Raw genomic sequence first — 26,968 nt, forward strand, 5'->3', positions numbered from 1 at the left:
TGAAACACACCGAGAATATCTGCCTCATACTGAAGTCTGTTCCTTTTCTCTTACCTGGATTACATAGGTAAGGTAAAGGTAAAGGACCCCTGGATGGTTAAGTCCAGTCATCTCGCCTTCAGGCCGAGGGAGCCAGTGTTTGTCCACAGACAGCTTTCTGGGACACTTGGCCAGCATGACTAAAGCGCTTCTGGTGCAATGGGACACTGTGATGGAAACCAGAGTGCACAGCAACATCATTTACCTTCCCACCACAGTGGTACCTATTTATCTACTTGCACTGGTGCGCTTTCAAACTGCTAGCTTGGCAGGAGCTAGGACAGAGCAACAGGAGCTCACCCCGTTACAGGGATTCAAACTGCCAACCTTCTGATCAGCTAGCCCAAGAGGCTCAGTGGTTTAAACCACAGTGCCACCCATGTCCCTTTCACCTGGATTACATAAACCTTAGCTGGGGAAGAGATTGAGGAAGGGAGAAGAAAAGTATGCCTTTTGGTGGCAGGTAGTAACTTCTGAGTAGCATTGCTGGGAACTGCAGGAGGGAAAAGTGCTCATGTGCTTGAGGGTTTCCTATAGTCATCTTGCTGGCCACTTTAAGAATAGGATGCCGGACTATTCAGGCCATTGGCCTGATCCAACAGGCTCTTTTTATGTTCTTATCTTGGGCATGTTTACTTGGAAGTTAAATCCCACTGTATCAAATGGGGCTTTACTCTCAGGTAAGTGCATAATAGGAGTGTAGCCTAAGTGGGGACGTGAAATAGATATACAAAAATATGCAGTGTGAAGAAAAATAAACTCTCTCTCTTACACTCATTCATAATACTAGAAACCAGTGTCAACAAGTCAGTTAAAAGGAAGCATTTGTTGAAACAAAGCACAATGAACTTATAGGCTTTAGGGCTATTTTAAATAGCTTTAAAAAGAGATTAGACAAGTTGACAAAGGGCAGGTTTAGCTGCCAGCTCAAAGCACAATATTTAGCATGTCTACTCAGAAGTAAGTTGCATTGTGTTCAGCGAGGCTTAGCAGGTGTAGGATTGCAGTGTTAACCCATGGCAGTTATAAATAGAAATGCAAATTCTTTAGGGGGAAGATGATGGCTCTTGCTCTCTGCTTGCGTATTTCAGAGTCAATGTGCTGGATGCTGTGGGAAAGGGGATGTTATTCAGTAAAGCTCTTCTCATGTTATGTCTGGGATAGGCAACCTGCAGCCACTCAGCTTCCATCATCCCTGGTCATTGGCCATGTTCTCTAGGGCTGGTGGGACTTTGACTCCAACTGCAGGTCCTCCATACCTAGTGCATCACCGACCTGAGGCTCGTTAAAGACCTCGAGTTATCTAACAGTAAGGCAAATGCTTTTAGCTCACCAATCTTTGGGAGAAGAATAGGTTAAAGAGTAAACCCTACACAAATCTGGAGTGGAGTCCTTAAAGTGGTTGGATGGTTGTTGTTTAGTCGTTTAGTTGTGTCCAACTCTTCGTGACCCCATGGACCAGAGCACGCCAGGCACTTCTGTCCTCCACTGCCTCCCGCAGTTTGATCAAACTCATGCTGGTAGCTTCAAGAACACCATCCAACCATCTCATCCTCTGTTGTCCCCTTCTCCTTGTGCCCTCCATCTTTCCCAACATCAGGGTCTTTTCCAGGGAGTCTTCTCTTCTCATGAGGTGGCCAAAGTATTGGAGCCTCACCTTCAGGATCTGTCCTTCCAGTGAGCACTCAGGGCTGATTTCCTTAAGAATGGAGAGGTTTGATCTTCTTGCAGTCCATGGGACTCTCAAGAGTCTCCTCCAACACCATAATTCAAAAGCATCAATTCTTCGGCAATCAGCCTTCTTTATGGTCCAGCTCTCACTTCCATACATCACTACTGGGAAAACCATTGCTTTTACTATACGGACCTTTGTCGGCAAGGTGATGTCTCTGCTTTTTAAGATGCTGTCTAGGTTTGTCATTGCTTTTCTCCCAAGAAGCAGGCGTCTTTTAATTTCGTGGCTGCTGTCACCATCTGCAGTGATCATGGAGCCCAAGAAAGTAAAGTCTCTCACTGCCTCCATTTCTTCCCCTTCTATTTGCCAGGAGGTGATGGGACCAGTGGCCATGATCTTCGTTTTTTTGATGTTGAGCTTCAGACCATATTTTGCGCTCTCCTCTTTTGGCCTCATTAAAAAGTTCTTTAACTCCTCCTCACTTTCTGCCATCAAGGTTGTGTCATCTGCATATCTGAGGTTGTTGATATTTCTTCCGGCAATCTTGATTCCGGCTTGGGATTCATCCAGCCCAGCCTTTTGCATGATGAATTCTGCATATAAGTTAAATAAGCAGGGAGACAATATACAGCCTTGTCGTACCCCTTTCCCAATTTCCCCGAACTCCATGGACAAAGACAACAGGTTGGATGGTGTCAAACGTATTGCCCTGCTTTCCTTTGGAGCACATCAGTGATGCCGAGAGGGGGTTCTTGTTGGGCATCCCAGGACCTCCATGCACACTGCCTAGGCTTGTGCCCCAGAGTGGTCACTTTGGTCCTGCAAATGCAGCAAAAACAATGTGGGAGGCAGTAGTTATGGGTTAGTCTGCAGCCACAGCAGGAGCTGTGATTCTCCAGTGGTTTGACACCACCCCTGGAGGTGCACTGCATTGTCTCTCAAGACAGACAAAGATATCTAGAAAGGGGGGTGGGTTTGTAACACCCTTCTGTTCCATTCCTGTTTGGAGAACAGGACACAGAAGCTTCCCATCCCTGGTTTTTAGAAAAGGTGAGGAAATTGCTTTCTATAATAGGGATGAATCACCAGTTTTGCTCTCTGGTGCTTTTGGAATCCAGTTTCCCGCAAAAAAGAAATAAATGCCATTCTGCTCCCTCCTTCTTCCCACGTATAATCTCAGTGCAGTCAACCTCAAACAAAAGCATGACAATGAGATTCCTGAAAGTTAGTGATCAGTGAAGGTGTTTGCAGTGTACACCGCAATGCGAGCGTGTGTCCAAAATAAAGGTTTTGTTGGCCCAATGAATATTGTGAATAAAAGTGTTTTAACAGACTGAAAAACAAACACACGGCAGCGGAACTTGTTTGTCGTTCAAACACCATCCTTCTTTGTTTCTAACTCAAACATCGGAGCACAGGAGGAACAAGGTGTTTTAAACCGAACCGAAGAGATTTGCCGACCTGATAAAAATGCCGTGTAAACACAGCCCCACAGAGCCCAAAGCTTAAAAACAAAAGAGAGCCCTCCTAGATCAGCCCAAATTACTTGCTTTTTTTATAATCATGATTACACCTATCTGGTTTTGCATTAATTTTCCTTTAGAAAAAAATGAGAGAATTTCACCTTTCCGGAGCTAGAGCTTGCAATTCCTCATCGTGGCCATTGGGAGGCGCCTTCTCCTCTGGAGTCCGCCTCGGGAAGCCGAACGTGCGCTGTATGTGTACCGAGGGCGCGCGCGCGCGCGTGTTGGAATGAGAAACCGTGTGCTCGTGTAAATAAAGGACACGCAACAATAAAAAAATGAAACAGCAATTGCTGCTTCTACTTAAGAACAAAGCAAAACGCCCGCACGACCCCCGTTTACAGGAGGGGAGCCGAACCATGTTTCTCAGATGCACATTTATATTGTATCCGGGAACGAATAGGCCTAGGATTAAACTAAGTTATAATGAAATAAATGGGATTTGGAATATTAAGAAATGTGAATAAGATGGACTATAATTGGAAATTGTTTTAGTTTAATAAGGATACTGGAAAGCTGTTAGCTTCAACTACAAGGAAACTCAGAAGGGAGGGACTAGCGGAAGTCAACCAAGATGTTTGAAAGGTTGGATTTGTAAAGAATTAAGATTGTTGTTATTGTTTATCTGTTTATTGTTCTTTTTTTCTTTTTTTTTCGTTCATTGATGTATTTTTCTTTATATTTTTCTGTTTTTGTGTATCATTCTGCTTTGTGGTTTTTGTTATCATTGTGGAAAATCTAATTTTAAAAATCTAATAATTTTTAGATGTATAGTATAGTATAGTATAGTATACGGGCAACAATCTTACCAAAAGTGCAAAATTTTGAAATGTATCCCTCGCCTTCCGATCTGCAAACCCCGCACCTTCCCCTCCCCCGCAGCCCAGAGCTTTGCATTCCATCCCTTGCCACCTTTTCCTTCCTTTGAACCGTCGCGAGCCCAAACTCTCCAGAAGGGAAAAACAGAAGAAATCCAAAAGAGAGAGCTGTACAGTAGTTGGGGGTGGGAAACGAGGCAACCTACCCCACTGGTTCCTCCAAGCTCCGCCTCTCATTATTGATAGCGCTTTCGATTGGCCTGGGCGGGGCTCTCTGCCCGCCCCCCCTCCGCGACTTGCTTGGGAGCTCCGCCCCCTGCTTTCTCTTAGCTCCGGAGCTCAAGGAAAGGGTTTTTTTTCCCCCGCTCTTGATTGCGCGCGGCTCGCCAGCGGCTGCAATAGAACCGTTCCAACCCCGGGCGCAGAAGCAGGAAGGAGGGGAACCTTCAGGTCGCAGGTTCGAGTCCCCGCTGGTTCCGTCGCTTCCTCCCACCACTCCCGCAGCTCGGGTGGAAGAGGAGAAACAGCTGCATTTGCACCCCGCGCTCCCACGTCCTCCTTCCCTCTCTCGTGGGTGGCCGGGAAAGGAAAGCCGCACTTTTCCCAGCCCCCGCCCCACCTGGATCTGGCCGCCTGACTCTTGCTGGGAGAGAGAAAGCTCCGCGGCTGCTGCTCCTCTTGTCGTGCTTGGTGCATCGCTTGCCTTGCAGGGACACCCGCTCCGCCTCTGCTTTCCTTTCGTTGGCCGGCTTTCGCCTCGCTGCCCGAGGGGCCCCCTCCTCCGCAGCCCTCCGGATCCATGGCGACTGGGTTGGTGGAGCCGGTCTATGGACTTTCGGAAGAAGAGGTAAGCCGGGCGCCGGGAGAGAGAGAGAGCGGGGCTGAGCAATGCACGCGTGTTTCCGGGGTGTGTGTGTGTGTGTGATGTGCGTGTCATGTTTTGGAGCGTCTCCCCAGCACTCTTTGTCCCTGCCCGCTTTGCATTCCGGTTTGCAAAACAGGGAAGTCGTCCCTTCCCCCCACCCCCGCCCTTTCTCTCTCTTTTTTTGCAAATTGGGTGGGGAGAAGAGGGGGAGGAAACCAGGGTGGGGGGCAGGAGAGGAAAGGGGGCAACGAAGGATTTTCTGTGGCTGAGGTTGCCTTGCAAAAAAAACACACCAGAGCATTGCATGGGCAGAGGTTGCCTTGCAAAAAAAGCATTGCATGGGCACTGTAGACGAGGTGGGGGGGAGGGAAAGAAAGAGAAATGCGTGTTTCCCTTTCTGCAAAGAGATATTGGGACTTGAACGAAAGCTTGTTATCGCATTATCTCGATTGGGGGATCAGGGTGGTATCTTGCCAACAAAGCTGCTGGGAGCGAAAGTCTTTGAGCTCCAGTTCCTCCGGTTGGGAGCGCTGTGGAAATGCAAAGCCAGGAGTGGGGGGGGGGGGGGAGGAGGGACAGGAGGTCCCGTGGGGGTTTCCCTCCGATGAGCTCTGCACTCCCCGCCCCCCACTCTGGATGAAGCTAGCCCTCCCAAATCAAAAATGCAAAATAAATAAATAAAATGCGAAATGCAGGGTTAGAACGGGGCTTGCTGCATGGTCCTTTGTCAATAACAGGTTCTGCTTCCTAGCAAAGCCAGGGGCTTTGGAGTGAAAGCTGGGAAGGAAAGGGGCGGGTGGCGAGCCAGGTGAGCGGCCTCTTTATGACTGCACAGGTAGGTGAATCGGGAGGTGGGAGAGGAGTAGCATCTTTTCCATTGTTTCCCTTGAGATGAGCCACGAGGACTTGGAAGGCTGTGTGCTTCCAACAGCACGTGTGCAAATAGGAGAGAGAAATGTTCCTCATAGTTTAAATCTCCTCTTTTCCAGGAACTCTGTTCCTCTAAGGAAGCTGGTGTGCTTAATGAATCATATGAAAGAAACGATGGACATGTGTGTGTGTGTGTGCATGTGAACTAAGTATATGGGCTTTTTCCCAGGAATAACGGCGCGTACCAGCAATTGCACAGAAATGCTTCCCGGTCGACCCATTTAGTCTTCCGCAGCAGGTATTGTTGACATGGGCATTTATAGAGCGCTTTTTGGTTGGCGAAGCAAGTGTTGCCAGCCAGATGTGCCACAACCCGTGTTTTACGATGGTTGTGTGGATTTGGATGCCCGTGCGCACATGGGAGATGAGCAAACGGAGGGATAAATGATTCTGTCCTTCCATTAGTGTACTGTCTAAGCTTTTGCTTTAAAACAAAAAACCACCATTGATATATTGTGGGGTAGATCTAGGAAAGGAGCTTTGTTTGGTGGCAGTGAGGACCCAATGCAAGCTTAGTAAATCACCACACCAGTGAGTGACATGCCATGGAGGGAGCGAATTCGGGGCTGGAACAGAGACTGGGAACAGAGGAGAATGGCAGGCAAGAATCATGAGCCAAGGAAACAGGAGTGCTTGTGTGTGTGTACATGCAGAAGACTTGGCGCTGATTTCCTTGCTCCTCCCCCTTACCAATCAATAGGGAGCAATATTGTGCTCGCTTTGCTTACTTCTTTTCCCACCTCTTATTGTCGCTCCCTTTGCAGTCTGTGTAGGTGAAGGCAGAAGCTGCTCACATCTGCACATCTTCCGTCTCCCGGGCAATGTGCATTTCCAGATGTGCGGTAGGAAAGCGTGGGTGTATTTTGAAAAGGAAAAAAAAAATGATCAGGCCAAGCTGGGATAGCTCATTTGCTACAGCATGAGGCTCTGAATATCAGGGGTCGCGGGTTCAAGTCCCATGTTGGGCAAAAGATTCCTGCATTGCAGGGGTTGGACTAGATGACCCACAGGGTCCCTTCAAACTCTACGATCCTATGATTCTAAAAAGCTGATAGTGGAGGTATGTTTACACACCCTCAGGTTGGAAGGGACCACAGGATCTTGGGGGGAGATTTGTAAGCTGCAGTTTGTTTGCTGAAACGTAAATCCAGTAGGGCGAGAGGGTTGGGTGACAACTTTGCCTTCTCAGAACTGTGAAACTAACACGGCAACAAAATTAATAGGAACAGGTACTGCTTGGGTGTTGGGGTGGTTTTTGTGAGGAAGACACATGGGAATGCATTATTATTACTATAATTATTAATTAAATTTGTATAGTGCCCTGTAGCAGAAGATGCCAGGCTGGCTCACAACATAAAAATAGAAAATGGAAACACAAAATACATAATAAAACAAAAGCAAAACAAACCAGCAACCCCAAAACATTTAAAATGCCATAGAAAGTTAATCAGCCAAACAGCTAGTCGAATAATAATAATAATAATAATAATAGTAATTTTTTATTTATACCCCGCCCTCCCCAGCCAAGATAGGGCTCAGGGTCTTGAGGATCATTTTCTCCTGGTGCCTAAAGATATGTAATGGCGGTGCCAGCCAAACCTCCCTGGGGAGAGCCTTCCACAAACGGGGAGCCACCACAGAAAAGGCCTGTTCTTGTGTTGCTATCCGCAAGACCTCTCATGGAGGAGGCCCATGAAGAATGTAGATACTGGATAGAAAAGACACTGGGATGGTGTCCCATTGTAATCAATGGGGATTTGAACCCAGGTCCTAGTCTGATGCTCCAAATACTATGCCAATCTGGCCCTTAGTGTTTTTGCAGGTAGACATGTGCGTAGGGATTTCGATGGTGGCCTCAAAGTGCAGGTAGGTTGATAGTGGTTCTTAAAGTCTGGTGGTTGCAGATTTAGCTGGGCATAATGTTTTCTCAGTTTCATGTGCGGAGGGACATGAAATTGAGCGTGATCAAGCATATTTTGTTGCATATATAAAATTCCAATGGTTGGTGCTTGGCGCTCAGTCCTTGGTCCTTTAAAAAAAGTTATCTAATCAGCTTTTTATGTGCCCAATCTGGAGGGCAAAGATTACGCCTGCTAACGTATAATCTTGCAGGAGCCTTTTGGGTGTTGCTGCTCTGCAGATAATGCCAACACAATTCCGCATCCAAATTCCCTGGTGTTATATTATTAGCCATAATGGCCAAGGCAGTAAAAATCACAGCAGATAAAAGTTCAAGCGCTATTAAATTGTACATGGACCTTTTGTGCAAGATCAGAGTCTAGTTTAAGACTCAGTGGTTCTGAAGAGGAAGCCTGTCCCAAACAATTGCTGGCATTAGAGCCACTGGATGCCTTTTTAGGTGGAGGTCGGCAGCTGGAAGCCCCCAAGCCAAATCTGCCTCCCTGGGGTTTTCAACTTAGATGGCTTTAAAAGAAGATTGAACAAATTCATGGGAGATAAGGCTACTAGCCATGATGCATAGACAGAGGCTGGTATTTCTTCTGAATACCAGTCGCCATCATTCAAAGCTTGCCAGGTGCTAGGAACATTTTGAAGATGCCCGGGCTCCAGGATGGCTCCTGATGTCTCCACTGTCTGGAGGTTCATGCCTGGAAATCCTCGGTTCTTGACAGCTTTCCATATACTAGCAACACATCCTGTGGAATTCTATCTGTTGTACTTTATCTGCGCAATCAGAATGAATTTCAGGACCCGAAAAGCCGTATTAAAAAAATACGACTTTCGAGCCATCTGGACCCCAAATGGCAACTAGTTGTTCTGTTTTGGCGACTGTAATCCTTATGTAAGGGACTGAGACTCAGGTACATCCTTCAGAGTTTCTGTGGGGTTCTATATCATTAGTGGGTACATCAGAGGTTGAAATTCTGAAGCTGTCAGGAAACCTGGGCAAAATCAATGGTTCTTGACAAAAGAACTGGTGTAATGCGGTGCATCTGCTGTAAACGGTAAGCCTCGACTAACCCCGTTTCAGCCTTGCAGAAGCGTATATGCCGGGAGTGAGTTAGTCAGTATAGAGGGTATGTGTGTGTGGCTGAGGTTGATGGGAGTTGTGGTCCAAAACCTCTGATGTACATCAGGTTGGCAAAAGCTGCTATATAGAACCAGGGTTGGGAGACCTGAGGCTTGGAGGGATCCACCGTGTTTTTTGCTCTATAAGATGCACCAGACCACAAGACGCACCCTGTTTTTGGAGGAGGAAAACAAGAAAAAAAATAGTCTGAATCTCAGAAGCCAGAACAGCAGGAGGGATCGCTGTGCAGTGAAAGCAGCAATCCCTCTTTCTGTTCTGGCTTCTGTGATAGCCGCGCAGCCTGCATTCGCTCCATAAGACGCACACACATTTCCCCTTACTTTTTAGGAGGGAAAAAGTGAGTCTTATAGAGCAAAAATTACGGTATTTGGTTTCCACTAGAACCAGAGTTCCGTTGACTGAATCCATGCGCAGAATCGTGGCTCAGGAAAAAGTTGCCTCCCCACCCCCCAAAATGTATTGTTTTCAGTCCCAGAACTGGAGTTTTCACACAGATCCTTTCACGTAACAAACCTCCTCCTCCTCCTTTTTAATATTTTCATTAGCCTATTTTTTTTTGGGTGGGGATGCTTTTTGTTTTCGTTAGAAGCCGATAGAAGTCAGAAACACTTACTGATCTCCTGAAAATTACCTGAAGTGTGATCGTTCTTTGGCATCACGCCTGAATGGAATGCTAACGGAATTAAATTGATGTCTGAATCGGGGATTTGTCTCCCATGATAACTGGCTATGTAAATTGGTGGCTCCAGGCTCCCTTGCGTTGAGGCAGCTCTGTTTACATTGATTTTGTCCCTTGCACATCATCTTCTGAATCCCTATGCAGTCCAGGATTTGGGATAGCATTCTAGGGCAGTGGTCAGTGCATATGCTGCATACCTCATGGACTTCGCTGTTGCTGTCTGCAGGCTGAGAGAGCACACCTAGAATGTGTCTTTTGTAATTGTGTACTGCAGGGGTGTGTGTGTGTGTGTGAGAGAGAGAGAGAGAGAGAGAGATTTCTGTTGAGAACCTTCATCTGCATGGCTGATCTTCTTGCTTAGGAATGGCGACTAGGCTTCCAGAGGACACAGTTTGAATGCTGCTGGTATAAACAGAGCCTGCATATATCTGCCCAAGTGCATCTGTTTCAAACCGAGAGGCTGAAAGTATTGTGAGCTCAGAGACAATTGGTTGCAGCAAAGGTGGTTTATGGGATTGCTATGATGGAATGCAGGCTTCTCTGTGTCTCCCTCCCTTCCCCCAGTATGTTTTTGGGCTTTTTTTGGTGAGAGAATAGGATGTATTTGTATTCAGGGATGTTTGCCAGAAGTCAAATTCATGCTCAGTGCAAAAGGAAACATGTCTTATCAGCCCTTTGCTTGGAGTAAGTCAGTACAAGAGAGGTGTTGGCTGCCCTTGGGAGACACAGCCAAGAGTCTTGTGGCACCTTGAAGGCAATTAAGACTCTGAATCTTCTACAGCAGAATTTCCTCCTGGGAATTTATCGCTTTTAGGAACAAGGGTGAAAACTGCAAATGGAAAAACATTAACCAGAAAGTCTGTCTGGAGTATAAATCGGGAGTGGAGTTGACTGCTTTTCTGGGGAGATAATTTACAGGGAGGGGAGGGGTGGGTTGGTGGTGATTGCTAATAACCATTACTTTGTCAACTTAAAAAATAAAAATAAATTAGTGGCTTTCAAACTGTTGTGGAAAACCCTGGGGCTCTCACTGGGGTTCCACAATTTGAAGATCAGTAACTGTGGGCCAACCTCTTGAAGGACAGCTTGCCCACTGCTTCTGAAAGATGTAGAGATGGTAGGAAATGTTGTTGTTGATTAAATTTCTCTTTGAGTTTTCTACGGGATCTATAGTTAATTAAGTTCTAGAAATCTTGGAGAAGATGCCCCAGAATTGTCTGCAGTGAACAGGGCTCATCCTTTGGCAGTCAAATCAGTGGGAACTGTTGTTGTTGTTTAGTCGTATCTGGCTCTTCATGACCCCATGGACCAGAGCACGCCAGGCACTCATGTCTTCCACTGCCTCCCACAGTTTGGTCAAACTCATGCTGGTAGCTTCAAGAACACTGTCCAACCATCTCATCCTCTGTTGTCCCCTTCTCCTTGTGCCCTCCATCTTTCCCAACATCAGGGTCTTTTCCAGGAAGTCTTCTCTTCTCATGAGGTGGCCAAAGTCTTGGAGCCTCAGCTTCAGGATCTGTCCTTCCATTGAGCACTCAGGGCTGATTTCCTTAAGAATGGAGAGGTTTGATCTTCTTGCAGTCCATGGGACTCTCAAGAGTCTCTTCCAGCACCATAATTCAAAAGTATCCATTCTTTGGCGATCGGCCTTCTTTATGGTCCAGCTCTCACTTCCATACATAACTACTAGGAAAACCATGGCTTTTACTATACGGACCTTTGTTGGCAAGGTGATGTCTCTACTTTTTAAGATGCTGTCTATGTTTGTCATTGGTTTTCTCCCAAGAAGCAGGCGTCTTTTAATTTCATGGCTGCTGTCACCATCTGCAGTGATCATGGAGCCCAAGAAAAAGGCAATTACAGTGGTACCTCGGAAGTTGAATGGAATCCGTTCTGGAAGTCCGTTCGACTTCCAAAACATTCAGAAACCAAGGCGTAGCTTCTGATTGGAACCCGCGGAACCCACGTTGGACGTTCGGGTTACAAAGAAGTTTCGCAAACCAGAACACTCACGTCCGGGTTTGCGGCGTTCGGGAGCCAAAACGTTTGACTCGCAAGGCGTTCGGGATCCAAGGTATGAATGTACTTTAAAAACAACAAACCACTCTCCCAAGAGAGAACAATGCTAGGGTTCTTCTCCCTCCAATGACATAAAACAATATGGTGTGAGCTGGGTGGTGTAGCGTGCAGAGCTTTGGCTTGGCTCAGATTTCTGCCTCTCATGGAGCTCACTGGCCAACCTTGAGCCTGTCACTCAGAGCCCTAGCTGCTTCACAGCCTTGCTAGGGCCATAGGAAGCTGTCTTATAGCGAGTCAGCTTGCACCAGGTGTGAGGAACCCATGGCCCTGCAGGTGTTGCTGGACTGCAACTCCCATCATCCCAGACCACTGGTGATGCTGGCTGGGGCAGATGGGGGCTGGAGGATCATGGGAGCTGTAGTCCAGCAAGATCTGAAGGGCCACAGGTTGGCTACCCCTGCCTTATAGGAAAGGCAGAGTGCAAATATGACCAATAGGTACTGAGCACTGATGCTCCTCGTCTTGATAGCTATGAGCTAATCTTCTGAAAATTCTCTTGTCTCGCCAGCACAAAAGTAGGCATGATGGAGCACCCCGAGAGGGTAAACTTCAGCAACTGAAGCATTCACGATGCATATTTCAGTGAATGGGGTGAATGTTCATTGCAATCAAACAGCAGCTGCGCCATTTTGTTCTAACCAGATTGAACAATGTGTGTGTTTGTGTGGGTGGAATGCAGAGGGCTGCTTAGTTCATAATTCCCAGAATAAGATGATTTTTTTTTTAATTAAAAAATGCAAAATATTTTTTATGCATGAGGCAGAGGGGGGAAAGCATTCACAGAACTGCGATGGAGATGGGAGGAAATCTATCAGTGCGTGTTTTGCGAAGAGGTTCATTGCATGCGCGATCCTGGTTACTTCTGAAGGCAGGAGAAAATGTCACAAGAAAATAGGCACCGACTTGCAAAACAGCATCTCTTTGCCTTCCCGCATTATGTCTAGACCAGGGGTCGGCAAAGTTTTTGTGGCTTGGGCTGGTTCACGGTCCTGTAAATGCTGCCGTGTGCTGGAGTGCACACAAACACTATTTCCGGCGTGGAGGAGGCCTGCGCAGCTTCCCATTGGCTGCAGGACCTTCCTGCAGCCAATGGGAAGCCGGCCAGCGTTGCGGAAGGTGGTCCCCGCTCTGCTCCATGTTGGTTTAGCAGGTGGTGGGCGTCCCCAAGCGGGCAGCGGGGGTCCATGAGCCTTAGGTTTCCAACCCCTGGTCTAGACTCTCGTGCAGCTTCCCCTATGTCCTGCCCTAGCCAGCTCCTCAGCCTTAGTAATAAGATGTGCTGTAAATTGTATTCGCCCCTAAAATGTCTTTTGACACATGGCTGGTTTTTAGGCAACGGCCCTGTGTTTTTGCTCATGCAACGTCTTAATTCCACCTTGGATTGCCTGAAGCAAAATCCAGTGGGTGTCCTGTAATCTGATGATAAACCAGCATGCTTCTTGGATTTATTGACTCTGAATTAGCCGAATCCTTCTGCTGTTGCTCCAGCTGTTCATTTAGCCAGCTTTCCATTGTATTCTGAAGTATAAGAGGTTGAGAGAGGCTTTCCTGCATTGAATTCCTTGCTTCTGTTCTGCCAGGGCTCTTTCTAGCTGAAGATGTGATGGTTTGCTCAAGTGCTTTTAGGAGATGGGCATGACAGAGGGGAACTTGTGGTCCTCCAGATGTTGTTGGATTACAATCCCATCATCCTTCGTCAAATTGGCAGGGCGTGATGGGAGTTGAAATCCTACAACATCTGGAAGGCAGCATGTTAGCCACCTATGTAGTAAAGGTTCCATGTAGGCCTGTTCTAGGACATGCAAGAGAAAAAACAGACACCAATGTCTTTGTGACCTTGGGCTAGTCACACTTCTCTGAAGTCTCTCAGCCCCACTCACCTCACAGAGTGTTTGTTGTGGGGGAGGAAGGGAAAGGAGAATGTTAGCCGCTTTGAGATTCTTTCAGGTAGTGATAAAGCGGGATATCAAATCCAAACTCCTCCTCCTCCTCCTTTTCTTCTTCTTCTTCTTCTTCTTCTGGATTCATAGTGAGGCTAAGGTGAACTTTGAGATCCCTTCAGCTCTAAAATTCTGTATTTCCCTTTTTAATCAAACCATCTAGATCAGTACACATACTCTGGCTGGCTTCAGCTTTCCAGGATTTCAGACTGGGATCTTTCCCAGTCTCCCACTGGAGATGCTGGTGGCTCAACCTGGGACCTTTTGCATGCAGAACACAACCTCTGCCACTCAGCTTAGTCCTCCCCTAAAAGGAATGGGATGAGATGTTTGTGTGTCAGGCTAGTAAACAGTTCTCTGTCCCTTGTCATAAGAATAGCCGGGTGAGACCAAGCAGGGCAGTTCTTATAATATGGAATATTGATCACAAAATAGAAATATATTTATGAGCAGGTGGGCTAATCCTAGGGTCTTCTGGCGGTTCCTTCACTGCGAGAAGTGAGGTTATAGGGAACCAGGCAGAGGGCCTTCTCGGTAGTGGCACCTGCCCTGTGGAATGCCCTCCCATCAGATGTCAAGGAAATGGATAACTCTCTGACTTTTAAAAGGCATCTGAAGGCAGCCCTGTTTAGGAAAGTTATTAATGTTTGATGTTTCATCATGTTTTATATGTACTTTAAGCTGCCCAGAGTGGCTGGGGAAACCCAGCCAGATGGGTGGGGCATAAATACTACCACTACTACTACTACTACTAATGGAAAGCTAACAATTGTGGAGCTTTTTACAGTGCCAGTTTGAACAGCAGTAGAGCAGTGAAAAGGCTTGCTCCTCAGTAATTCACACCACAGTCCCAATCCAGCCTTCATTTCATTGGCAGCGTCACATTCGTCCGGCAATGGCAGCCCTCCAGAGGCCGCACTGTGGGGTTCGTTGCCTACTGGGAACCATGCCATGGCGGTGCTGTCAAACAGAGATTTGGATAGCAGGTGATGTGGAAATGCTGTACCCGAGAATCCTGGGACTGCAATAGCAGATCCACACCATACAAATAAAGTGGACGCTCAGGTAGCGAATGTGATCCGTGCAGGAGGCACGTTCGCAACCTGCAGTGCCGCATCTGCACACATGCGGGTCGTGATTCAGCGCTACTGTGCATGTGCAAAGCACGATTTAGTGCTTCTGCGCATGCACGAGCACCAAAACCCGGAAGTAACCTGTTCCGGTATTTCAGGGTTCGGCATGGTGCGCAACCCAAAAACGCACAACCTGAAGTGTCTGTAACCCGAGGTATGACTGTAAAGCACTTCCAACACACATGACTTCCCCCAAAGAATCCTGGGTACTGTGGTCTGTTAAGAGTGCTGGGAAATTTATCTCTGTTCGGGGGGAACTACAACTTCCAGGAAACATTGGGGGAAGTCGTGTGTTGGATGTGCTTTAAATGGATGGTGCTCGTTGAAAGAATTAACCCAGGGCTAGATGGATAAAAACCTCACCTGGAACAAATCAGCTTTCAAAAATGGCTCCATTCTGCTGTGGCCTCTCTTTTGTTTGCGGTGCCCTCCACAGTGAGATCAGCAGTAACATGCAGAGGAACATTTCTGGTGCTGCTTTCTTGCCCTCCAGCCCAAGGAAGTCTGGGTTAACATTTCTCTATCCAAAATGATAGTTAAAGGTAAAGGACCCCTGACAGTTAAGTCCAGTTGCAGACGACTCTGGGGTTACGGTGCTCATCTCACTTTACAGGCTGAGGGAGCCGGTGTTTGTCCACAGACAGTTTTTCCGGATCATGTGGCTAGCATGACTAAGCCACTTCTGGTACAATGGAACACCGAAACCAGAGCAGCGCACGGAAACACTGTTTACCTTCCCGCCGGAGTAGTACCTATGTATCTGCTTGCACTGGCATGCTTTCGAACTGCTAGGTTGGCATCCCTAAAAACTGCAGAATGCAGCAGCTAGACTGCTGAGACCATATAACACTGGTCCTGAAAGATCTTCATTGGCTCCCAGTATGTTTCCAAGCACAATTCAAAGTGTTGGTGCTGACCTTTTGAGGCCTAAACAGCCTCGGTCCTGTATACCTGAAGGAGCGCCTCCACCCCCATCATTCAGCCGGACACTGAGGTCCAGCGCCAAGGGCCTTCTGGCGGTTCCCTCACTGCAAGACGTGAGGTTACAGGGAACCAGGCAGAGGGCCTTCTCGGTAGTGGCACCCACCCTGTGGAATGCCCTCCCATCAGATGTCAAAGGAATAAACAACTATCTGATTTTTAAAAGACAACTGAAGACGGCCTTGTTTAGGGAAGTTTTTAATGTCTGACACCGTATTGTTTTTAATGTTTTGTTGGAAGCCGCCCAGAGTGGCTGGGGAAACCCAGCCAGATAGGCGGGGTATAAATAATAAATTATTATTATTATTATAGTAGCTCTTTAAAAAAAAGGAGGGGTGGTGGGAAGGAGAGAGGAAGAAATGAGAGAGCACAACTATTTTTCTTGGCTATGTTACCCCAACATTGGCTGTGCTTGCCAGATATGGCCTTAGAGGCAAGGGAAAGTGAGGTCACTTTTATTTTATTTTTGCAAGAGGAAGTGAACGCTAACAAATGATTGAAGCTAATTTTTATTGCAGCCCTGCAAGTTCACTTTACCGCAGGACGTAGGGTGGATGGGACAACATGGGAAGCCCAACCTGCGACAGCAAATGCTGCTGCCTTTTCGCGCTCCTAATTTTTAACTTATTCATAGCTTCTCGTGGTGTGGCTTCCTTCACCAGCAGTGAAGCTGATGCCTTCTCTTGAGTCGCTCTGACTAGTGCAACCGTCTGGGTGTTGCGACTTGCTAGCATAACATTGCCAGGAGGACAGACGTTGCACCAGGATAACGACCTTTTGCATCAGTTGCTGCCTATTCTTGCGCCTTGAGTAAAGAAAGTCAGGTTGATATGAGTGTCTATGCCCAACTCCAGCTGGTTCACGACCTGTGGTCATTCCTGGACTGGGACACCTCGTCCTCAGCTTACCCATGTGCTGATAACCTCCTGGATAGATTACTGCATCGTGCTCTACATGGAGCTGCCATTGAAGACTATTCAGAAGCTACAGCTGGTGCAGAATGCCGTTGCCTGGTTACTGTCTGCAATGGTGAAGGGGGATTCCATATGGCTAATCTAATCTAATCTAATCTAATCTCTACAGTGGCTGCCTGTTAGTAACTGGGCCTGGTTCAAGGTTATTGGGTACCAAGAGTTGAGCAAATAGGAACCCACGTACCTGAAGGTGTGCCTTCTTCACAATTGCCCCACCTGACTACTACGATCAGCAGTGCATACCCTGCTTGTCCAAGCATTAGCTGCTGTTATCAGGGCAGCAACATGAGCAGGGCGTTCTTGGTGGTGGCCTCCTAGTTTATGAAACTCCGGCATGAATGATGCTTGGTTGTCTATCACATTGGCCATATTTAGCTGTAAGGTAAAACCCTTTCTGTCTGTCCAGGCCTTTTGGATGTAACTAATACTTCCACTGCCACTCTCGTTTGATGTTCTGTTTGGTTATGTTGCATCCAGATTTGTTGCCGTTGTGTTTTATTTGATGTGTTGCAATGATACCTCATTGCTTATTATGATTGTTTGTATAGTCACACTGAGCACCTGCTGGAAGGAAAGATGGGATCTGAATATGAGGAAATAAACCAGTGTATAGTACCACATGATCTCTGAACCGCTTTGTGATGCAACCTCAGGTACCTGGCATGTGCAATGCCCTGATGCTGGTGCCTAGGATCATAACTGAATTCTACAGAAGTCCTATGCATTGTGGTGCTCTTGCCACATCAATAGCAAGAACAGGCTTGGCCTGCAGGCTGGTTGTAGCTCCACTATCTGACTCTTGTTTCTCTGTGGGAGAAGCCTGAATACCTCTAGATTGCAGCCATTTCCCTAGCTCTTCATGGGAACATCTATGGCCTGCACAGGTTTGTCAGCAGTCAAGAATGGATGGGATGCATATATTCTCCTTGAAGTGCGCAAGGGGGTTCATGCCAGAACCTCCTGCCTACCGCAGGCATAAAAAAAATACGGCAGGATCACAGTGTTAGAAATTAGCCAGGCGCCAGGCGTGTTTTGCTACTGCCGCAGGTCCAATTGCAACTACGTGGAGATTTCTGGGTGGTAGGTTGACGACCACAGTTTAAAAACCTCTGCCTTAGTCCATAGTTAATTCCATTTCCACTGTATGTGTTTCACCTTCTTGCATAATGGGACAAGTGAATTGTTGTAAGAGGAAGCCACAGTCAAGCAATGTAGTTGAGATCATAGAATCGTAGAAGTGTAGCAGTAATGGAAGGGACCACAAGTGTCATCTAGTCCAACCCCATGGGGAATAGACATTCTATTGTGGTGGCCATTACCTAGATTTAAAGTGCTTATATATCTGAGTTTCTAACACTGGGCAGGGATGGGCAACCTTCAGCCCGTGGGCCAATCTTGGCTTGTCAGGGGGTTCAACATAGCATGCAAGGCCGTTTCCCCCAAACCACTCCCACCTGTCTCTGGGTGATGTCAGCAGGTGAACGGGATTTGGGGTTCAGTTCTGCTAGGTGCTGCTTGGCCAGCATGTTTGCTTTGGGGAACGAGCTGACAAAGCTGACCTCTGCAGCCAGGAGGACTTGAGTCCTCTGTGAGCAGGTAAGAAGCGAGAAGCAATTGGTGATGGAGGTGTAACTGTCCTGGTCCCGGGGGCTTACCGTGCGGTGAGGTCCGTGTCCAGTCCGGGGTCGAGGGTGTGGTGTTTAGGCTGTCCGTCAAGGCAGAAGCGGGGTCCAAGGCAAGGAGTCGGGCAAGGTCAGGAACTCTGGCAGACGAGCAGGACAGGGTGCCGGCAGGAACAGGCTACCAACAATGTTGCTCCCGCAACCTGGGACTGGCGCTGACTGGCTTTTATCTGCCCCGATGCATAGGGCGGCCCCGGTCCACAGGTGACTTGCCTCTCCTGGCCTGGAGGCGAGCACTCCTCCTGCAGGAACTCAGTTCCCTCCGCCTCTCTGCCCTGAGCCTCTGCAGCTCAGGAGAGGCTGGAGGGTTACCAGACCCAGAGGCAACCTCAGCTTCCCCTGACGGGGCTGAGAGTGGATCATCTGCAGGCAATGGGTCCTCCATCACCTCAGGGGCCAGAGCAGACTCAGCTGGTGCCTGCACCTGAGGTTCCAGCACGGGTGAGGACCCTTCAGGCTCATGCCCCAGCCCTGGCTCAGCTGGTTCTGGAGGCGGGGACTCCTGTGCAGGCTGGGATTCCTCAGGTTCAACCTCTGAGTCCGAATCCCAGGCCATCACAATAACTTACCGAAGTAGAGAGGATGAGCAGGGAAGTTAATGGCACGCTAGAAGAAAGATATTTAATCTTGGTTCAGTTTTTTAAAAAAAAACGTTCAGCATCTAGCACAGTGCTTTACAGTTGGTGCAGTAGGCAGAGAAATCATTAAGTAGTCTGCCAAGACCCTTAGCAGTTTTCAAGCAGTCCATGGGGGGAAATTTTGAAACGGCTGGACAATCAGAAGCTATCCTGGAGAGAGACCGCCTGCCTTTTCCCTACCCCACCCCCATTGCCACTCTCAGAGTGCAAAAGATGTGAAGGAAACAGTGACCTGGTAGAAGGGCTTTTACACTTGCCAGAAGCTCGGCTCTGCCCTCGCTGGTCTTGGAAGGATCCTTTTAAAAAGTCCTATATGACTAGAGGATTTGCGCCTGTCCATTGGGGGATATAGGAGGGACGCGGGTGGCGCTGTAGGTTAAACCACAGAGCCTAGGACTTGCCGATCAGAAGGTCAGCGGTTCGAATCCCCGCGACGGGGTGAGCTCCTGTTGCTCGGTCTGCTCCTACCAACCTAACAGTTCGAAAGCACAAAGTGCAAGTAGATAAATAGGTACCGCTCCAGCGGGAAGGTAAACGGCATTTCCGTGCGCTGCTCTGGTTCACCAGAAGCGGCTTAGTCATGCTGGCCACATGACCCGGAAGCTGTACACTGGCTCCCTCTGCCTTTAAAGCGAGATGAGCACCCCAACCCTAGAGTCAGTCATGACTGGACCTAATGGTCAGGGGTCCCTTTACCTTTATTGGGGGATATAGGAAGCCCTGAACACATATTTTTTAGATGTCCCAATGAGGCACGTAGAGAAACCATTGACCCCCTGCTGGTGAGGCCTGCTGACCTCCCGGTAAAGCAAAAATTCGGTCTTCTCCTGTTAGGCAAAGACCACAACACGACCCGGATTGTCGGCAGATTCTGCGCACAGATCTGTAGGCACAGACCATCCCCCGATTCAATCTAGTTTGTTAAGAAAATTCCCAAACTCGGATCCACGGGTGACTCTGGGTCATTTCTCTAAGGTAGTCTATCTTAAAGTTTTTGTGTGTTTATATGCCTATCACACTTTTAAACTTAAAATCCATTGTTGTATATTGTTTTAAATGTTTGTTTTGCTATTGGGATTGTAGTTCCAGTTGTGTTTCTCAAGCTGGTCTCTGACCGTAATAAATTTCATGTCAGTGACTGGGTAGATCTACACACACGGAAAAACCTGCTATAAATAAGTCAGAAAGTAAATCATTTTAACAAAAGAAAAAACACACATTCCCCCCCCTTTTTTTTTTGCTCTCCAGCACCATTTGTTGTTGTATGTTTATAACACATTAAAAATGCTGTTTTTTGGCTAATGGAGCTGAGTCCTCTGTTTAGGGGAATCCTAAATGTTACAGTTTAAGGTTTGAATTCTGTTTTCCATTACCACTTTGTTTTACAGTGTGGAGGTTGTTTATAGGACTGCTGTCGCCTGTATGGTTGGGTGATGTTTCCCCATCCCCTAGCTTTTACATTAACTTTTGCTTGGAAATAATAAACCGATTTGAGTTTTCAGTCGACGATCAAGATTCTCCTCTTGGGAGAGAGGGAGCGTATCCGTTTTGGTCACATGTGCTTAATAAGGAAATGGCAAAATTGTAAGTGTCAAGGGATGCAAGTGATTATGTATAATAGTGTTTATTCACTTGCTGAGACATAATAACAAAATTACTACTTTGTAGTTGTCTCCGAAGTACAGCAATTCTGCATTTTTACAAAGGCAGCTTTTAATGAGTAATCAGCTTTTTGCTTCTTGCCAGCCGCATGTGTGCAGTGTACAGTAAAATCTTGGTTAGCTTCTAATCTGGGTCTACTCTGTAACAATTACACTTATTCCTAATGTCTCTAAGTTATGGCCTGAATTTGTAAAATCAGCCCTTTTCAGGTCCTGCCTTAATTTTTGTGTGGTCACTGTTTTGTCTAGATAGCACAAAGGCAGCAGGGCAGTCTCTACCATCTAATGATTCATGAGGCATTCTAATAATTGCCCAGCAGCAAGAACTTCCTGTGCATGGAGCTTATGTGCTCAGATAGTAGGAGGGTCATTGACTTTGGACACCTGAGGAATGAATGTGCTTTCTGGCTTCAGGAGGCAGGTTTTGGATGTGGTCTTTCCAGAATGTACACGAGAGCAGTACAAAGTAAACGTACATGAAAAAGATGCCGGACCTTAGTGGTTTGGTTTTGCATATAACACTAAACCATGGTTAAGTGTTACATGCAAAACCAAAACCACAAAGGCCCTACATTTTTTTTTCATGGTTTAGTGTTACATTTGTATTTCCTCCATCCCCTCTCATCTCCAATAGAGGCAAAGGGAGATTAGGTCTTTTTGCTTCCATTTTCAACTGAATGAAGTTGTGTCCAAACTTGGGCAAATAGTGGTTCATGTTAGCTCTGGGTTTTTGGCAGGGGTGACGAACCTTTGGCTCTCCAGCTGTTATCGGACTCCAGTTCCCATCTGCTCAAGCTAGCTAGATAGATAGATTTATTTATTGCGGCCATTGGCCCATATCGAAAACAATACATCAAAATTTATCCATAAACAATACAATTTAAACGCTTCCAAATTAAAACACCCATATAAAACCAATTTTACTTCAGTTAAGTAAACACTATACACAATAAGCTCCCTCTATGTAAACTGCAATTCAAATCCATCAGATTTTGGGGCGTATGCGTCTTAGTTCTGGCACTTATTGATGGTACTTAAGTTTAGCTAAGCTGTCAGAGTCATACAGTGATCCATTTCTCCTCTTTTGAAATAAAACATTAATCAGGTATCTAGCGACTGCAAGGGATCTACTTGTATCTTCGTCATTTAATAAGTATATTATTTGGGCTTCCTGAGGTCTATCAGCAATTCTCGATAAATATGGGGCCAGAAACTTGGACCGTGAAGCCGAATATAATGGACAACAGAAGATTATATGGTATAACGATTCTATAGATCCACTTTTACAGTCACAGAGGAGTGAGATCTGTCCTTTGGAGAGTCTGTTACCCAACACGTTTGATGGGAAAACATTGAATCTAGCCTTTATAAAGGCATACCTGTGCGTCACCACAGATAAGGTAGTTAAATAAGATGGAAGTTTCGTTGGTGGTGTTAAGCCAAGGTTTATCGGCGAACAGGTGCCACCACCTGTCGCAATGTTAAATTGTAAATCCATCTCCTCTAATTTGTGGGTTATAATTCTCTTGGCAGAAATTAAATCCAATTTTAATAGTTCAGATAGAGATAGTCCTAGGGACACAAGTTTCCCATGTAATATTTTTGCCCAGGGGCTAGGGAAGTCATCTCTCCAGAGACACTGTATCAAGAGGAGATTTGGAAGTTTATGCCATAATGCCAACCAGTAACAGAGGATGCATTTCCATAATGTGGTTTCTAGAGATGTAACATTTAGTTCCAGACGTATAGCAGTATTGCTTACACACCTGGGTAATTTTAGCAACCTTCTTAGAAGCTGGTTTTGGATTACCTCCAAATGGGTTAGATTAACAAAGGGCCCCCATATTGGGATTGCATATGCTATTGTTGCAATCACCTTTGCCTTGAAAACTTTTAACACTGATGGGATATGGAAAGCCCCATCTGAAAAGAAAAAACGCAGTAGCGCAAAGGAAAGGGCTTTAGCTCTGTTTAATACATATGCAAGATGGACCTTCCAGCCCATGTTGTGTTGGAGAAGGACTCCCAAGTACTGAAATTTAAAGACTTGGTCAATAGCTTTTCCGTCTATTCTCCAATTATAGGTTTTTCGACTCTTGGAAAAAATTAGGACTTTGGACTTAACATGGTTAATTGTAAGAAAATTTGATTTGCAGTAAACATCAAAAAATTTTAATGCCCTCCTAAGGCCGACTCTTGAGAAGGAAAGGATCACTGCGTCGTCTGCGTAGAGTAGAAGGGGGCAACGATATTGGGCAAGACGGGGGGCGTGGATCGTTTCTTGAGAATCTATCAGAGGCACCCTCATATCACTTATAAATAGATTAAGAAGGGTCGGAGCAAGGATACATCCCTGACGAACACCTCTATTGATAGTTACTGAATTTGAGAGGTTGCCGGCCGGAGTGATTCTCACCCTAGCGGCCGATCCGTCGTGCAATTTAGTTATTAGCCACAAAAGTCTTTTGTCTATTCCCCATCGGGCTAATTTCCCCCAAAGTAATCCTCTGGGGATGCTGTCAAAAGCGGCCTTTAAATCAATAAAGGCCGCACAAAGTTGGCCTCTATTTGGGGAGGAATATTTCCGGGCAAGGTGGTATAAAACTAAGACATGATCAACCGCTGACTGATTCGGTCTAAAACCAGCCTGTTCAGGCCCAATCAGGTTGTTCTCTTCGGCCCACTTCGTAAGCTTAGTTAACAAGAACCGTGCATATATTTTCCCAATTATTGACAATAAACTGATATTCCTGTAATTTCCCGGATCATCTGTCGAGCCCTTTTTATGAATTGGAACAATAATCGCATCCTTCCATATTCTTGGTACCTTCCCACTGTTATTTACGGCATCAAAAGTAGCGGCCAGGATTTTCGCCCACCGGTCTGAATGAAGTTTTATAGCTTCCGCCGGGACTAGGTCAGGACCGGGGGCTTTTCCGATTTTAAGATTAGAAATGAGTCCGTGGATTTCTTCCGGGTCAGTGGGTGGCCAAAGAGGGAGCTGCTCATCAAATCCATCGATTGTATTAATATTAAGGTCTGGTAAGGCAAAATAGTTCCTTAGAAAGGATTCCCAAACTGGGGCCGGAATAACTGTTAAGGGGTATCTTTTAGATTTTCTGTTAACCAACAGCCAGAATTTTCGGGAATTACGGGTACTTGAGGCAGCTATAAGTGCTTGCCAGCGGTTCAGTTGCCATTCCTGTTTGGCCTTTTTTTGCACATATTTGTAAGCTGATTTTGCCTGATAGTACTCCTTGGGAAGCGTAGTCGCCCCTGAGGATTTGTAATCATTATAAATAGCACAAAGATGTTGTTTGGCTTGTTTACAATCACGGTTAAACCACAGTGCACCTGTCTTAAAGTGGGCCCAATTTGCCTGGTGGGTTGGTGCTCAAGCTAAATGCCAGATGGTCGAGGATTCTAAATTATTTTATTTGGAGATTTTTTTATCCTGCTCTTCAGCCAAAAGATCAATAGAAATGCTCCAAGCGCAGCTTGCAGATAATAAAACATAAGGGGATGCCTGCTGTCAGGGTTACATTCTTAAAAGTCACAACACACGAATACACATGATGGGTGTGGTAGTCCTACAACATCTGGTAGGCTGTAGCAAAGCACCTGCTTTTTGCATGTAGGAGGTGCAGTTCCTGGCATCTCCAGGTACGGTAGGGCTGGGGGATGCCTCTGTTCTGAAACCCTGGAGAGCTATTGCTGGTTAATGTAGACCAGGGTTTCCCAAATCTGTGTCTCTAACTGTTTTTAGATTACAGCTCCCACCATCCCTAGGACCAGTGGTCAGGGATGATGGGAATTGTAGTCCAGCAACAGCTGGGGACCCACGTTTGGGAAACCCTGGTGTAGACAATACTGAACTAGATGGACTGTATGGTCTGATTCCGTATAGCACAGCTTCCTATATTCTTCATTCCAGGTTTAGGAAAACAAGCCAACTACAAAATATTGTGGGCATTCCTGGCTCGTTTTCCTAAACGATAGCTAGTGGTAACCATTATTCTTGATTTGGGCAGTGCTAGTAAATGTAGAAAATAGTTAGAAGTAGAAGCAAAGGGTTCTGAAGTCCACATTGTAGCTGTGCCAGGCAGAAAGGAGGATTACATAAGCAGAAAACTTGTCCATGCTCAATTCCCATAGTTGTTGTTGTTGTTGTTTAGTCGTGTCCGACTCTTCGTGACCCCATGGACCAGAGCACGCCAGGCACTCATGTCTTCCACTGCCTCCCGCAGTTTGGTCAAACTCATGCTGGTAGCTTCGAGAACACTGTCCAACCATCTTGCCCTCTGTCGTCCCCTTCTCCTTGTGCCCTCCATCTTTCCCAACATCAGGGTCTTTTCCAGGAAGTCTTCTCTTCTCATGAGGTGGCCAATGTATTGGAGCCTCAGCTTCAGGATCTGTCCATCCAGTGAGCACTCAGGGCTGATTTCCTTCAGAATGGAGAGGTTTGATCTTCTTGCAGTCCATGGGACTCTCGAGAGTCTCCTCCAGCACCATAATTCAAAAGCATCAATTCTTTGGCAATCAGCCTTCTTTATGGTCCAGCTCTCACTTCCATACATCACTACTGGGAAAACCATGGCTTTAACTAATGGGGACGTTATTTGATCCTAGCTTCACTTAACACAGAGATAAACTGTCTGCATCCAGACATGATCCTAATAAGTACTATGGGAATGCCTGACAAAGACAACAGGCATTCCCATAGTACTTATTAGCATCATGTCTGAATGCAGACAGTTTATCTCTGTGTTAAGTGAAGCTAGGATCAAATAAGACCCCCATTCTATCTTGGTAGGGCCACTTGGGAAGGAGGAAAGTTGCTTGTGATCCAGTCTTCCCCATGAACCGAAGGTTGGCAGTTCCTGGATCTAGTTTGAGTTCTTACCCTGAAAACAGGATGCTCTGCATATAATAGCACCAACTCTGTTGTGGTTTTAAGCCTCTGATGTACCATAAGTAGAAAGAAAAAAAGGGGATGGTGCTATCATGCCAAGAACAGAGGAAGTTTGTTTATTCCAGGTCAGGCTATTTATCCATCTGGCCCAGCATTGTTTGTTGTGACTCACTTTAAGTCAGGCTGCGACCCAGAAGTGAGCCCTAGTCCATCTGTTGAAGGCCAATGATCAGCAGTGACTAACAGTCTCTGCAGGATCTCAGACCCAAGGTCTTTTTCATCACATTCGTAAAAGAGGCCAAGCTATCAGACCCAGGTGGCAAATCATATCCTGTGCATGGAGCAGAGTGCTCAGTCCAAGGATTTTTGTTTAGCCCTAGAACCAACTTCGTAAGGGACACGGGTGGCGCTGTGGGTTAAACCACAGAGCCTAGGACTTGCCGATCAGAAGGTCGGCAGTTTGAATCCCTGCGACGGGGTGAGCTCCCGTTGCTCGGTCCCTGCTCCTGCCAACCTAGCAGTTCAAAAGCACGTCAAAGTGCAAGTAGATAAATAGGTACTGCTCCAGCGGGAAGGTAAACAGCGTTTCCGTGCACTGCTCTGGTTTGCCAGAAGCGGCTCAGTCATGCTGGCCACATGACCCGGAAGCTGTACGCCGGCTCCCTTGGCCAATAAAGCGAGATGAGCTCCACAACCCCAGAGTCGGTCACGACTGGACCTAATGGTCAGGGGTCCCTTTACCCTTTTAGAACCAACTTCAGTCATTTTCACCCCACAATTGAGTGGATCAGCGTTAGAAACTCAGATATATACCGTAAGCTAGTCTCCAAATGGCACCTTAAACCTTTTTGGCATGCGGCAGCAAAGGGTGCTGTGTGCCAGCTAGCCACATGGTGGAGATGTCAGTCACCAAACCTGGCGACAAAACCTCTCCACTTGGTCACAAGTGAACAGTTGGCAGTCGCAAAAAACCACTGGCGACCGGGGAATTTTGAACACTGGAGGGGATGGGTGGGAGTTGTTTTATTATCACTATTGTTAAAAATGTGGCCATCACAAACGCTGTCTGGTTTAAACATTAAATTCTTGGGCAGAAATCGAACTGGTAGTTTGAGTTCTTTGTCCAGCAGTGAGCCCAGGACACTCTGCCTATTTTATGTGTGTATTCTTTAGCAGCAGCTGATCAGTCTCTCTCTCTCTCTCTCTCTCTCTCTCTCTCTCTCTCTCTCTCTCTGTGTGTGTGTGTGTGTGTGTCTAGGCACAATGTCAGTGTGCATGGTGCTTTTGGACTACATAGGCAACCCAGACACACAGATAGATTATACATTTATATATTTTAGTCAAGAGTTTATATATGAAGAAAGTTAAATGAGTGCAAATAGAAGTG

The 26,968-nt window shown here is 46.6% G+C and overlaps 1 protein-coding gene across 6 annotated transcripts in view; it reads left to right on the forward strand.

The window, feature by feature from the left end:
- The first annotated feature begins 4,383 nt into the window (after positions 1-4,383).
- The window catches only part of NEDD4L (NEDD4 like E3 ubiquitin protein ligase), a 265,692-nt gene continuing 243,107 nt past the window's right edge, over positions 4,384-26,968 (forward strand). For all 6 annotated transcript variants that reach the window (XM_083575541.1, XM_083575542.1, XM_083575543.1 and 3 more), the window contains exon 1: positions 4,384-4,902. In XM_083575541.1, the coding sequence (XP_083431667.1) occupies positions 4,855-4,902 (48 nt within the window). In that variant the 5' untranslated portion in view covers positions 4,384-4,854. The remainder of the gene's footprint in view (positions 4,903-26,968) is intronic.

This window comes from Podarcis filfolensis, assembly GCF_964270895.1.
Source record: "Podarcis filfolensis genome assembly, chromosome: 11".
NCBI classification, from domain to species: Eukaryota; Metazoa; Chordata; class Lepidosauria; order Squamata; family Lacertidae; genus Podarcis; species Podarcis filfolensis.